Source organism: Bufo bufo, chromosome 1 (genome assembly GCF_905171765.1).
Source record: "Bufo bufo chromosome 1, aBufBuf1.1, whole genome shotgun sequence".
Taxonomy (NCBI): Eukaryota; Metazoa; Chordata; class Amphibia; order Anura; family Bufonidae; genus Bufo; species Bufo bufo.
The window spans coordinates 743,992,044-744,007,009 of record NC_053389.1 but is presented as its reverse complement, the minus strand read 5'-3'; the positions used below and the strand labels follow the sequence as shown (position 1 = coordinate 744,007,009).

Sequence of the window (14,966 nt, the reverse complement as noted above, 5' to 3'; positions counted from 1 at the left end):
GCCTAACGGTGCCTCTCCCTCACTGACCCTAACCTACCTGGAGGGTGATGGGTGCAGGAGGGTGATGGCTGCCGATGGGGGGGATCGCAGGAGCCTGGTGAGGACGGTGCTGGACGGTGCAGGTGCTGAACAGGAAGAGGAGGGGAGAGAGAAGCACTGTAAGTTTGAATCTCGCGCATCTCTCCCTGCACCAATCAGCACCCTGGACAGCGGCATTCAGCACCACGGCCAGCACCGCCTCTCCCAAATGCTCGGACTGTGATTGGTGGTGTGTAATCACACCACCGATCAGTCCTTTTCCGGCTCATCGGGTCACCCGAATGGACCGAAAACGCAGCAAACCGCAGGTCTGAATTGACCTGCGGTTTGCTGCGATCGCCGATACGGGGGGGTCACACGCAGGTACTGCTGGAAGAAGAAAGAAGTCAATGCCGGCTGCGCGATCAAGTGGATGAGGTGAATTATTTTTTTTTATTTTTTTTAACCCCTCAATGGACATTTTAGGGAGGGAAGGGAAAATAATACAATCAACAGAACACCTAACCCAAACCCGAACTTCAGTGAAGAAGTCCGGGTTCGGGTCTGGGTACCACATTCAGTTTTTTCTCACGCGCGTGCAAAACGCATTGCACTCACGCAGAAAAAACGGAACAGCGAAACACGATCGCAGACAAAACTGACTGCCACCCGCAACGCATCTGGCCCGAGAAGCCCGTGTGAAAGAGGCCTTACAAACATCTCCTAGCAACCATCGGTAAAAAACGCATTGCATTTGGATTACTTCCGGATGCAATGCGTTTTTCTCTGAAGTCCTATTCACTTTTTTGGGGTCAGGGCTGCTTGAATAACACAGAATATAGAACATGCTTTGATTCTCATGCAACGCAGAAATGTTGCGTGAAAAACAATGCTCATGTACACAGACAGACCCATTGAAATGAATGGGTCAGGATTCAGTGCGGGTGCTAGGCGTTCATGTCACATATTGAACCCACGAGGAAAACTCGCTCGTGTGAAAGGGGCCTAAGGGTAGGCTGAGTAGGTGGTTGCCAAGGGGGAAATGTATGGGGAAAAAGCAGTGTTAGTAATTAGTAATTTGTGTAAATAAGCAAGTATAAAGAGGGAAAAATTAGATGAATGATTGTCCTTCTGACGCTTATCATGCTGAACTTTTATGGAGTGAGGCTAAGGGAGAGGGACATATTTTTGTACAAAGAGCTTGTCCCACCACTGGCATCTTGGGCTATAGCATTTCACATGTGTCTACTGGGCTGGTATAATACGAATAAGCACTATTTGAAAATACTATTATATTAGAAAATGATATGGTTCCCTGTTTTAGCTACAGCACTGTGCTCGGCTGTCTTTGAATGGAGTGCCAGCACACAATCTCGATACCTGCTATGTGATAAGAACACCCTGCTGGAGTTCACTGTACACAGCGTAGCCGGATACTGCCATTCACCGCCACAGTCCATTGACTATAATGCCAGTTTCCGTCATGAATGCAAGAACCAGTTTTTTGTCCAGCCAGATCTCGGCACACATGCCGGAAAACAGCCGATCCCCGCCGGGTCTTATTATAGTGAATGGGGTCTGACTGTGCTCCAGCCCATTCCAGCTATGGATACAATGAACTCCAGAGGTTGTTCCTCTACCCCAACAGCCTGACGGATAGCTTTGATGACTATGTGAAAGTAGCCTGATCCTGTAGTCAAATAAAGGAAGAAGTAGGACCTGGCCAGGGGCATATCGACTCTACAGGTAGAAATCATGGTGGGCCAGTCAGGTCATGAGGCTGACTGCCCCAACAACTAATCAGTATTCATGGCCTACATGTCAGTGAAGACCCAAAAGCTATGTGGCATCACTAGTACGGCTCCTCATCAGTACAGACATTACTTTAGTTACATATATACAATGGTAATAGGAATGGACACAGTCTATGTATGGGTCATTATGGGAGGCAAATCCAGCCAGAAAAAATAAAACCACAAATACTTTGGACATTTTTTTTGCCACACATGTGAAAATGTCATGACAAAATTAAATGGAATTATTTAATTTGCAATAGAATTTTTCACTTAAGTATGTGTAATTTGTGACAAAAAAAATTAAATAAAAAAAGCCTTTTCTCATTTTCATTACCATAATGGTAATTCATGGTCAAATCTCAAATAAAATAAAAAGTTGAATGTAAAAAGAAAACTTCACTTCAAACCTCACTTTGGCTATGGTATTTTTTTCATGTGCTTCATAATGTGTCAAAAATAAAACACCATATGCATTTAGCTTTTCCTTTTCAACTGTGATATGCTATATATGTTAAAAACATCCAAATGCAAATTAAAAATGCATAAAGTCGAAAGTGACAGTTTTAGATTCAGTTTACAGCCGTGAACATGCCAAAATGAAAAGTGCAACCTTCTGTTGATTTAGGCCCCTTTCTCTCAAGCGAGTTTTCCGCACGGGTGGTGCAATGCGTGACGTGAACGCATAGCACCCGCACTGAATCCGGACTTATTCATTTCAATGGGTCTGTGTACATGAGCATTCTTTTTTCACGCATCAGTTCTGCGTTGTGTGAAAAACGCAGCATGTTCTATATTCTGCGTTTTTCACGCAGCCTTGGCCCCATAGAAGTGAATGGGTCTTCAGTGAAAAAAGCATTGCATCCCCAAGCAAGTGCAGGTCTAAAGCCACTGAACCTCCGGCAGAATGACCTCTTTCTGCATGTCTATGCAGTAATGGCGAAGTCCAGGCCCGGCGCTATAATAAGGCAGACCAAGCGGCTGCCTTAGGGTCCATTCATACGTTCGTAGTGCATTGCGGATCCGCAATACATCCGGCCGGCACCCCCATAGAAATGCCTATTCTTGTCTGCAATTGCGGACAAGAATAGGACATGTTCTATTTTCTTCCGGAGCCGCGGACCAGAAGATTGGCGGCGCGCTTCGTGAAATGCAGATGCAGACAACTTTTTTTTTTAAATAAATCCCTTGCGCGCCGCCGGCCTTCTGCCCACAGCTGTTCTCCTCTGTGTGGTCCTGGTATATTCTCTCTGGGCTCCCGACAAATTTGAGGACCTTTTCCACTCAGCCAATCAGTGGCTGCAGCTGTGTCACGTGTCAGGCCAGTGATTGGCTCAGTGGGAAATCATTGCCCTGACACGTGACACTGCTGCGGCCACTGATTGAGTGGGAAAGGTCCTCAAACTTGTCGGGAGCCCAGAGAGAAGATACCAGGACCACACAGAGGAGAAGGGGAGCTGCTGCAGACGGGACCAGGGCCAGGTGAGCATAATGCTTTTTACACAACATTAATAGAGGGGGGGGGGTGACATGGGAGGGGGGAAGTGTGCCAGGGAAGGGGGGGGGGGGGTAAAATGTGACATGGGAGGGGGGAAGTGTGCCATGGAAGGGGAGGTGAAATGTGACATGGAGGGGGGGAAATGTGACATGAAGGGGGAGAAATGTGACATTTCTCCCCCTCCATGTCACATTTCTCCCCCTCCATGTCACATTTCTCACCCTCCATGTCACATTTCTCACCCTCCATGTCACCTTTATCCCCCTCCATTTCACATCACCCCTTTTTACATCATCCCCTTTGTGTCACATTTCTTACCCCCTCCATGTCACATCACCCCCTATGTCACATTTCTCCCCCTCCATGTCACATTTCTCCCCCTCCATGTCACATTTCTCCTCCTCCATGTCACATTTCTCCCCCTCCATGTCACATTTATCCCCCTCCATGTCACATCACCCCTTTTTACATCACCCCCTTTGTGTCACATTTCTCACCCTCCATGTCACATTTCTCACCCTCCATGTCACATTTCTCACCCTCCATGTCACATTTCTCACCCTCCATGTCACATTTATCCTCCTCCATGTCACATCACCCCTTTTTACATCACCTCCTTTGTGTCACATTTCTTCCCCCCTCCATGTCACATTTCTCCCCCTCCATGCCACATTTCTCCCCCTCCATGTTACATCACCCCCTCCTTTTTACATCACCCCCACCGAGTTCTAAAGGGGGGGGGGGGGCACCAAAATGTAGCTTTGCTTGTGTTGGCAAAAATCCTTGCACCGGCCCTGGCGAAGTCGGTTGTGAAACTTCTAAGGGCGGTCACAGCAGCATTGGAGCAGACAGCCTCACACAATGAACCAAGGGTCGCTGCTAGTGAATTGCATCCTCAGCTTCAGCCACATCTGGGAGCCTGGTATTTTTTAGAACTGAATATTTTCCATTGCTGGTTGTAAAATGACTAAACTAACAAAAATTGCCAGTCTGTATAATAATCAGGAAAATGCTTTATTAAACAATTAAGCTAGATAATTTGAAAAGTTTAAAAAGAACAGTGCAGGAAAATTGGCGACATCTCTGAAGGAGAGCACACAGGCAATAACATATATCAAATGTAAAGATACCAAAACACAGTGCAAGTAATGGCTGTAAAGAAATGTTACCCATAGTGTATCTCCGTCCACGATGGCGCCAGCCCCTATGCATGCTTCGGCGACATCACAGTTACATCACTAAGGTGGACGCACATACTCAGTTTCACCCTTTAGCTGCCACCTGCCATATCTTCTGTTAGAAGCTGTGATAGTTACAGGGAGAGATCTGAAGCAGAAAAGACATGCCTCCTTAGAAAGGAGACTCTGAGCTGCGACAGGAAGAGAACTGCAGAAGAAAGGACATGGCCCTGAGCTCCCAGGTTGAAGATAATCTAGCAGAGCATCTGGAGGAATAAATGGCTGTAGCTCCAAAACCATCTGTGGTACAGGGGTGGATCTAGGTTTGTTAGAAAGAGATTGTCAAGTGCCATGCCTGTATGATGACTGATTTTCAGTTTTTTTTTGTTTGTTTTTTGCATTTTGCATCATTCATAGGATAACTCTTTTAACACGGATGTAATATAATCAGCTTACCCTGTGTGCAAACATTCAGGAGAACAGTCCTGCAGGGTGGGAAAGTCTTTGCAGGGTGGGAAAAGTGTACGATGTCCCTTGCGATTGCATGTGCTTAGCTGTTAAAATTTTTGCAAATGTTTTGAAACAAAAAAGAAGACATGTGAATGCACTGAAATAAAAGATCGGGAAGCGTTCAGTGTTATAAATATAATAGCACGGGGCATATAGAACAGGGCAAACATGTGCAATCAACTCTAACAGTTGCTTTGCCCTTTAGTAGGAATTGATCTTACATTTACTGTACTTTTTTATTCTTATCTAGACAAACAAGTAAAATATTTAATAAACTGATTGGCTGTCATCAAAGTATAATAGAAATGGAAACCACCTTGATCTTATGGCTTTTGTGGAGATGTTTTTATGGCAGTGTGGGTAAAGTGTGAAATGTTTCAGTTCAGGAGTAAGAAAAAAGAAGTATTGTGCCCGAGAAAGCACGAGGCAGGGAGTGGGATGTACCATGGGATGTGTGACATTGCGGTTAAATATAGTCAGGATCCATTCTAATAATATGCCTGGCTGCCACATAATCCCGAGTAACTTTATAGCTATATAGCTGGTGGGATTTTATATTACTTAAAAAGATGGAGATAAAATCACTCCACTGGCCATCTCTACCTTTTACTTTAAACCAAAGTTTATAAAAATAATGAATGCCTACTTTTAAATAGGTGTTCTTAGGGATGAAGCTATAGGAAGTACAGAAGTAGCAGTAGCCCTAGTGTCTGAGGGGGTTCAAAGGCCCCTCTGTATCATAAACAGATTTTGCATTGGGGCCCATGAGCTTCAATTTACATCCATTTAAAAGGTTGTCCCACTACAACAACTTATTCCTTATCCACAGGATAGGGGATACGTGTCTGATCAGAGGGGGTTAATTAGATGGGGACACACTGTGATCACTAGAACGGCGGCCCATGTTGCCTATTTGAATGCTCTGCTCTCCATTCAATTATATGGGACTGCAGGGACTGTACTCGGCTATCACCGGCAGCCCCATAGAGTAGAATGGAGTGACAGTGTGCACCACTCCATTCAAATGGGGAAACCCGTTCCAGTGATTAGCGGAGGCCCCAGCGGTCAGACCCACACCTACCTCCTATTCTACGAAATAATGATATTAAACACTAGCTTAACAATCAGTAGGGTCTGACGTCCGTGATCCCTGCCAATCATGACAGGTCCTTGCAGCTTATTTTCTTCACATGCCAGGACTCTCTGTGCTGAGACCTGCTCTATTCTGAGGGTCAGTGGAGGTCCCAGCAGTCAGACCCCACCAATTATATATGCTGGTGATATGCCATGTCTTATTAAAATGGACAAACCCCTTTAAGGGGTACTCTGGGAATAATCAGATTTTAGCAAGTGACCATAGCCTAACTCTCTAAACAAAAGATCCATACTCCCCACTGCTCCCTTACCATGTCTATGTTCTGGTTCCCACAGTGTAGACATCTGACCCAACACGGACATGGTTAAATGCTCCGCTGCAGCACTTTCTTTGGGTGCATTATTTGAATATTACAGAAACGTATTCTTAAAGAGCACTTGTGTGTCTGAGTCTTTTCTCTGGATAGATAGCTTGAATGTTCTAAAGTGTCTCAGGCATTGGTGTTTAATCTGAAGGGGAAAGGATGGTGCAATGGCACAACTCGGATATAAGGGTGTTAATAGACCCATGTAATAAGGAGGGGGTCTCTGCAGCATGCTCTAGAAGGCCAACAATGCACACAGACAGGGCCAGACTCTTACCCCAGTCTCTCCATGGTTTCTCTGGCTTCTGTGGCTGGTCACTGCTGCGTACCATTCCCTCGGGCCGTAGACTGGAGTATACACTACCCGGTCTCTCAAATATAAACTGTGGAGGTGTTCAGGGAGGTATACCCTCTTAACAGATCACCAGCTTACCAAGATCTCCTCTGTGGCCTCATCATCTTAGAGAAAGCTGTATCCACAGGCCGTACAAAATCAACAGATGGCTGTAGTATGCCACTCTAGCACTGGATATGCTAGACAAGGATAATCCAGGATCCTGATGATTTCCAGCTCTTGCTAGGCGTTCTGGTCCAGAAGCTCTTGTAATCGGGTCGTAATGGACTGGGCCATTTTATGACCTTGGCCCGCTGGGGGTAGGAAAAATGCCAGAACTTAATCCAGACTGGGTGGTATAGCAAAAGCCACGTTCGGTTCTGGTATGCTAGTGGGTACAGGCCATGGTTGTGGTGGCGCCAATTGGATTTTAGCTAGCATGACCCAGAGCTCTTCCAATTCAGTTAGGAGTTTGGCCTCATCTTCCCACATCATGCTGCACCAGTCTGGCTGGCATCTTCCTGCTATCTTGCTTATATTGTGTCGCAGTTCTCATTCTGTCCCCTTTATTACTTGGGCTCTTGGTGGACTTTTTGAAGCTTTTTCTGTCAAAATGGTATAAAGCTGAAGGTGCATACACTCTAATCTTGGCTGGGTGGAGCTATGGTGAATATGGGGCAACTACAATTCTGTGGTTAATTTCCCGGTGGGATGGTGCACGGCCTATAGCACAGCTCAATTTAATGACAACAAGCAGGGTTGCCATTAGTTCCACAAAATACAATCTGATAGCACAATAAAGTCCCTTCAGGGTTTCCAACAAAGCAATATGGTCACTTGTTCAGCAGGACACAAAGGATTGTATCGTATTCATGATGCCAGGTTCCTAAGAGATACCAGTGGAGGATTGTAGAGGTAGTAACGCTAGCAATAGTAGCTGTACACACAGTGTGGCAACCCTCACACTGGTGCTTCCTATGGCCGTGCATTGACAGGAGGGTGCCATTTTCATCCCTCGGGGCACACCCTGATGCTGAGGATTCTGCCTGGTGGTGACTGGGGTACCTGCTGTTAGGTGTTTTGGCAGGGTGCAAGGCAAGAGTGTGGATGAAGTGGCCGGCAGATTGTTGTAACCAGGCCATTGGTAGTAAATAAATAAGTCTCTCTTTAGTAAAGTGCAGGATGGGATTAGTAGTACATCCAACAGTAGGAACTGTTCCAAGCAGTTTACAGTGCAAATCTTACCCAATAGCAATGTATGAATAGCTGCAATGATGGGAGTTGTTGTACTTCTGCTCTGTCTCTCCAATAAAGGCTGGCAATGAGGTTCTTAGGCTAGTTTCACCATCTTTGGCGTGCTCTTCCGGCAGGGATGTCTGGATCTGGCACTCCCAGAAGCTATCACATCACCGTCCGGCCCCAATGGCTGTAATGGGGATTTGGAGATTTGGATGCAACGCGGAAAATATGCTGAGAATTGGCCAGCCGAAAACCCCCTTAGATTGCCAGGTCCATCTCCTAGCAATCTAAGGGGGTTGAGTCAAGGTTTTAACCCTTACTTATCCATGCAATACTATTGAATATACAAAACAGTCAATCAGAACATTGCATTTAACAATACATTACAACAATTTATGCTTTTGTGGTTAAAGGGAACCTGTCATCAACTTTATGCTGCCCATACTAACGGCAGAATAAATACAAAAAAACCAAGAGGGGCCCTCATACCCAGGCTGAAATCAGCGTATACAATACATATTGCGGCAACATTACGAGGGTCAACCTACCAAAAATCATAAGTACCAGATCCCATTGAATACACAAAACTTTGGGTTTATGGGTTGCAATCATGGTGCATTTTCTGTTGTCTTGCTGTATCAGTAGTAACTACTCTGCAGGCCTGCTGTCTCCCATAGATATGCACCATACAACCATATGAGATCCACCGTTGTATTATTCATTTATCCATATAGCGTATACTGTCTATGCATAGTTACATGCCAACACGTATGTGTAGCCTATGTCCCATCAGTGTGGTGTTTTTCTCTGTCTACCTGTTTTTAATGACTATGTCGCTCATACATATCATGTTATGAATTCAACAAAGTGTTTCTATATTTTGATAACAGTACGTGGTGAGCTCCGTCTTTTGTAGGTTTTGTGTAACGACAGAATAAAGTAGAGACAAGTGAGTTGATTTCAGCGGTCTGTCATTTATAAGTTAATAGTAAGTGGTTGCCGAGAACCAACATCACAATCATTGCAGACTGGGCCTGAAAAAGAGTCCCGGTCACCTGAGAAGAGTCCTGGTTATCCATAATCTCCTGCTCTCCCTGCCCACTGCTGATGACTGACAGTCTTCTACCTAGTTTTCTCCCTTTCTCTCTAGGAGAGAACTGACAATCCTCAGCAGAAGGGTGAGAGAGCAGGAGATTATGAATAACCAGGACTCTTCTCAGGTAGATTTGACTCTTTTCCAGGCCTGAGCTGCAATGATTATGATGCTGGTTCTCAGCAACCACTTACTTTTAGCTCATGAGCGACACACCGCTGACATCAGCATTTCTGTCACTAATTTATGCTGCCCTCAGTGAGGTTAGCATAAAGTTACTGACAGGTTCCCTTTAACCTATACTGGGTTGCTGCAAGGGTAGATTTTATTTCTTCCTCTATGTATTTCACTATAGCACGGGTTACAAAGGCAATCCATATGTAACAGAAGACAGATTGGTTACTAACTGCAATAACATGCCAGCATATAAAACACAGTTGGTATAACCGGAAGTTTTCAAAATGCATCCAAGTTTTAAACCTTTCCCATTTGTACACTAATCTATAACTGCTATTACAATGCCTAAATTATCCGATTCCAAAGAGTACAAAAGTACAGTGACTATTCAAAGGTGGATACAGTGTCAAACTGGGGTTTCTTAAAGGGAACCTGTCACCGAGTTTTTGTGTATAGAGCTGAGGACATGGGTAGCTAGATGGCATTTAGCACATCCGCAATACCCAGTCCCCATAGCTCTGTGTGCTTTTATTGTGAGGGAAAAAAAACGATTTGATACATATGCAAATTAACCTGAGATGAGTCCTGTACGTGAGATGAGTCAGGGACAGGACTCATCTCAGGTTAATTTGCATATGTATCAAATCAGGGTTTTTTTTCACAATAAAAGCACACAGGGCTATGGGGACTGGGTATTGCGGATGTGCTAGCGGCCATCTAGCAACCCATGTCCTCAGCTCTATACCCAAAATCCAGATGACAGGTTCCCTTTAAGCCCACTGGAGGAAATTATCCTTGAGGCCCAACCCCTGTATCATTAATAAAGGCTAACAGGTTTTTAATCAAAGAAAAGACCATAGTGGTAGTTTACTGACTCCAAAGACAGCCAATCTATCATAAGCAAGTGATCTACATAGGTAATCATGTTATTTATGCTATGTTTAATTACATTGGATATTCTATCTTCTTAAAGTACTTGTAAAATGGCATTGAGATATAGTATATATGAGCCGTACATAAAAACAATAGTGTATCTACTTATTACATACGGAGACCTTTTGAAATAGAATGCTTATCTATGACTAGGTTTCATAAGAAATATGAATTATAATGAAATCGGAAGATATTCAGTAACATCATTTGTTTCTCTTATTGCAGACTGATCAAGATGGCAAAATCTTTCTGGATTTACATTGCATTGATCTCCTCCTTTTTCATATTAACTGTAGCCTCAAAGAAAGGGAAGGGTAAAAGTGGCGGATGGGATTCTAGAGGCAACCGAAATCCAAGTTACCCAGGCAACACTGGAAGTAACTGGAACCCAAATAACCCAGGCAATACTGGAAGCAATTGGAAACCCAACCAGCCAGGCAACCCTGGGAGCAATTGGAATCAAGGTGGCAGCTGGGGAAATAATTATAATCCAGGAGGGAGCAACTATAATAAGCAGTTTAAGCCTCCCAAAACCAAGACCAACATGAAAATGGTGGCTGGTGCAGCTGTTGCAGGAGCTGTTGGAGGTTTCGTGTTAGGAAATGCAGTAAGCAACATGAGGTACAGTTTTGACAATGATATGGACCGTCGTTATTACAACAGCTACCAAAATCAAATGCCCAATCAAGTATATAGACCATCGTACGTAGGCAATCCACATGTAACGGAAGACAGATTTGTCACTGACTGCTACAACATGACCATGACCGAATATGTGATGAAACCAAGCGATGGGAAGAATGGCTCAGACGTAGACCCAGCAGAATACAGAGTTAAGAGCACCATCGTCCGGCAGTTATGTGTTAGCGAATTCAAAAGGGGACCTGAATATTATAATGGCTCTGAGTTAAATCTGCTTTTTAGCCCAAAGCTCATCCTCTTCATCACACTTTTTGTATACTTTGTGGTGGAATGATGTGAGAAACGAATGCGAGTGGAAAAGCATTCTGTACATATATAGATGAAATCAATACAGATGTCCTGCTCCACTGCCTAAACCAATATGTTTTCTTCTGATTCCTTGTATCACTGGACTGTAATGGGACCCCCTTATAACATATGCTGTGTCCTATATTAGTGTACAAATTTCACATCAGAGCTGTATAATATTTTTTACAAAAAGCCGTTCGTCCATTTTGCTTGGATGCAGATCTTAACCACCATGTTAGTAATGTGTAGTTTTTTTTATTATTTATCAAAAACTGCCTTCATTGTGTTTTTAGTTTTCTTTTATTGTTTTTGTATTTTTTTCAGCTTCAATCACCCAGGCCCATTTTTATTGCATGGTTATAATATTAATGTCTAAACATCCACTGATCTGATTAGTAGACATTGAGGCCATAATTACATTGAGTTCCCTTATTATTGCTATAGTTCTTTTAGTAGTTGCCTTGAGTCGTATTAATTTAAAAAAACAACAAAGCAATATCAGAAAATCTCAGCATCACAAAGGACGTAAAAGTAAAAGCAAGATCATTAAACTGATGAACAATAGGAGAACAGAATGGAAAATGCAACTCTAATCAGTTGGAAAATCTATCCTGCATCTTAACATTTTGAGTTAAATATTTGGTCACAAAGATTCCTATCTACAGTTCCTGAGATGAGTAGATTATCAGGGTTTTTAGAGAGGACCCCAACCCCTGACAATATCATAATCATAATGATTGTCCAGGTCTTCAATTAGGACCTCCCCATTCCTGAAGAATATGATAATTGCTTGTCCAGGTCTTCAGTGAGAACCCCCTAACCACGGAGAATATGAGAAAATTGCTTCTTCAATGAGGACCACCCCCAACCCCTGAGAATAGTAGCTTATCCAGGTCTTCAGCAAGGAAACTCCACCTCTAAACCAAGATTATGGTATTACAGTATGTAAAAGGCACACTTATATTGCAGTTGTGTGCCTCATCAAGTTTGTTGACCACAATGGTTTCATGGCTAATCTCTTGGTAGGCAATAGTTGACCTTCCCAATTTCCTATTGGGAGATTGTAAAGAAAATAGGGATGTATTTGACGGATACATTTTTTTTGTCTTTATCTAGAACGATACAAGTTTTAATATACATTTAATAATAGAAAAGGTTTACCCTACTTCCCTGGAAATCTTGTATCTTTAGTGTAATTTAATACATCTTTTACATATGTGGTGACCTAGGCCACGGATAGGACCTTCTGTTAGTTTTTGTCTAGAAGAGCTTTGGTGTAACTATTGCAGAATGCCTTTTGAACTTTAATGTTTACCCATTACTTTCTATAAATTTATATAATCATCCAGAGCAGAGATGTAAAGGAGTAAGGAATCTCAGCATGGTCTAATAGTTCACATTAAAGACTAGGACTAAAGCGGACAACGGGGCAGATTTACTAATCCTATTTAACAGACAGTGTGACTCAGGCTGTATGATACATAAGATACATCTTTACACAGTTTTGTCTAGCTCTGTCACCTTTTGGTTGGCTTACTTTATGCCAAAATGTTGTTGCAATTTTGCCACATGGTGTTGCATCTTAAGTTACACCACTTTCCACTGAAACACCCCATTAGTGCTAAAAAAAAAAACACCTCTTATCGAACAAGGCCCAAAAAGTGTTTTAAAAGCTGCATTTTGCTTAATAAAGCTGCCTCAATATCCTGAATTGATGGCATTTTAAAATGTTTTAAAGCTATAGTCTCACTTCCATTAATAAATCATGAAAACATACTGGACATCTGACAGGCTGCTTTGATTTACTCCTTTCTTCACCTGGCTGTATATCCATATTTTTACTGTACCAATAAGTAAAGCGCAGCTTGGCTTTCAAGGTGAAACAACTCCTAAAATTGTTGCACATTGTTGTATATTCACTAAAATTGATATACAGTTTAACAAAATCGCACTGACTTTGCTAATGCATTCCAATAAAGAGTTAGGGCTTTGTAAAAAGAAACTACAATAAGGTTTACTGACGATTCTGGGCCATGGAGTTAGTCTGACTCTACTTAAACGTTGCTGGCAGGGTACTTCATTGCTACCTTTTGTAATATTTTGTAAGACACTGCTATTTCTAAAATAAAAAATTGGTTCCAAAAATCTGTATAGATGAATTACACTACATTATCTATATAGGCAGTCAAGATTTTGCATGATTCATATATGTATCCAGAGTGTGAGCTCAATACTGCCAATATCATGCAGGAACAAGAGTACGGCCACATGATCAGGTTTCTGCATGCAGTTTTGGAAGACAATCAGCAGAGGATCATAATAGTAAAGAAAGTCTAATACAACTTCTCTGTTTTTTAATTCACTTCTGGTTTTAGCTTCCAAAACTGCATGCAGGAACTTGATCGTGTAGCTGTTCTTCTCTCTGCATTTGCAGATATAGATATATTCTTTTAGCATTGGGCCGAATGCGACAGAAGTTCACAGGAGCATGAGAGGTTATTCCATCCGCTTGCACAGTATTGAAAGTAGTCAGACCACATCTTGTATCTGTTATACATTAAGCACACATGCAGCATGGTTGCAGTGCAGTTAACGTATGTGCTTGCCTGTGGATTGTACAGCATCAGAGTGGGTATTTATATTGGCATTTGCTTCTGTGTTGTTTTTCATGTTTATAACAATGTATTGAACTGTGTTCTTGTATCCTCAGTGAACATCGCCCATGATATACATGCTACATTCTGTTTTGCACGTTGTATGGTACAATTTCTAATAAACCACTATGGATTATACAGGCACCGGGGTGTTTGTCGTCTTTATCCAGGACAAATGACTTCATAAAAAAGCCACTGAAATCCTCTTACAGAAATTACAGTACATCTCCTTTAAATAGCCAGTACATCTTAATGGTCAGGTATGACCGAAACCATTAGTGATATTAACGTACAGGGATATGGCAGCATTAGGCATGTATCCTAAATAATTATTATGCTTTTACTCCATCAAGCAGTTAATAGATTGATGATCATCTAAACAGTGAAATTGCACTGGTCAGTGTATCAGGGAAACTATACTATGTATAAATATGATCTACTATATTATCTACTTACTACACTTAAAAAAATTTTTTCATGCCATTAAAATATAGAATAATACAGTTATGTGTGCTGAATACTCACTTAGGTGATGTAGTAGTTATTTTTTATTTTGTACTTTTATCACTTTTGTACAGCCCTGTGCCACACCTTTTGGTTTTGATGCTCCAGGGCATGTGGCGGATGGGATTACCATATAACTGACTACAATTCCCATGATTCCTCTCACAGACATTGCCGCTATTACAGCTGCCTGCAAGTGCCGTGACCAGGAACGGGTACGCTGACGCCACTTAAGCAATGGATCAGGATATGGGTTGTTTAATGTTCTGTATTTGTCGTGACGCCAATTGAAGCGTGCGCAGGGTATTGTCACAGGGCCCTCCAAGGTGTTATAACTCACACCCCAGGTTAGGAATGCCAGAGTGGTGAAATGTCTCTGTATGGTGGTGATAATGGTGTCAACGGTGTCTCCTACATGGGTACGGCTGGACTCCTGGCTCCTGGCTCACTAGCAATAAATTGAGTGTAGTGCTAGTAGGAGTAATAGAGGAATTTTGCAGCAGAAATTGAGATCCAGACCTTTGGTAAAGTTCAAACTTGTCTTTACTGATTGTAACTTTCATCCAGGCAAGATACAGCTTTAGT

At 42.6% G+C, this 14,966-nt stretch overlaps 1 protein-coding gene across 1 annotated transcript in view; it reads left to right on the top strand.

The window, feature by feature from the left end:
* The window catches only part of LOC120986111 (prion protein), a 33,939-nt gene extending 19,918 nt beyond the window's left edge, over positions 1-14,021 (top strand). The window contains exon 2 of the mRNA XM_040414464.1: positions 10,459-14,021. Coding sequence (XP_040270398.1) covers positions 10,469-11,209 — 741 coding nt within the window. The 5' untranslated portion in view covers positions 10,459-10,468 and the 3' untranslated portion in view covers positions 11,210-14,021. The remainder of the gene's footprint in view (positions 1-10,458) is intronic.
* Positions 14,022-14,966: the final 945 nt, after the last annotated feature.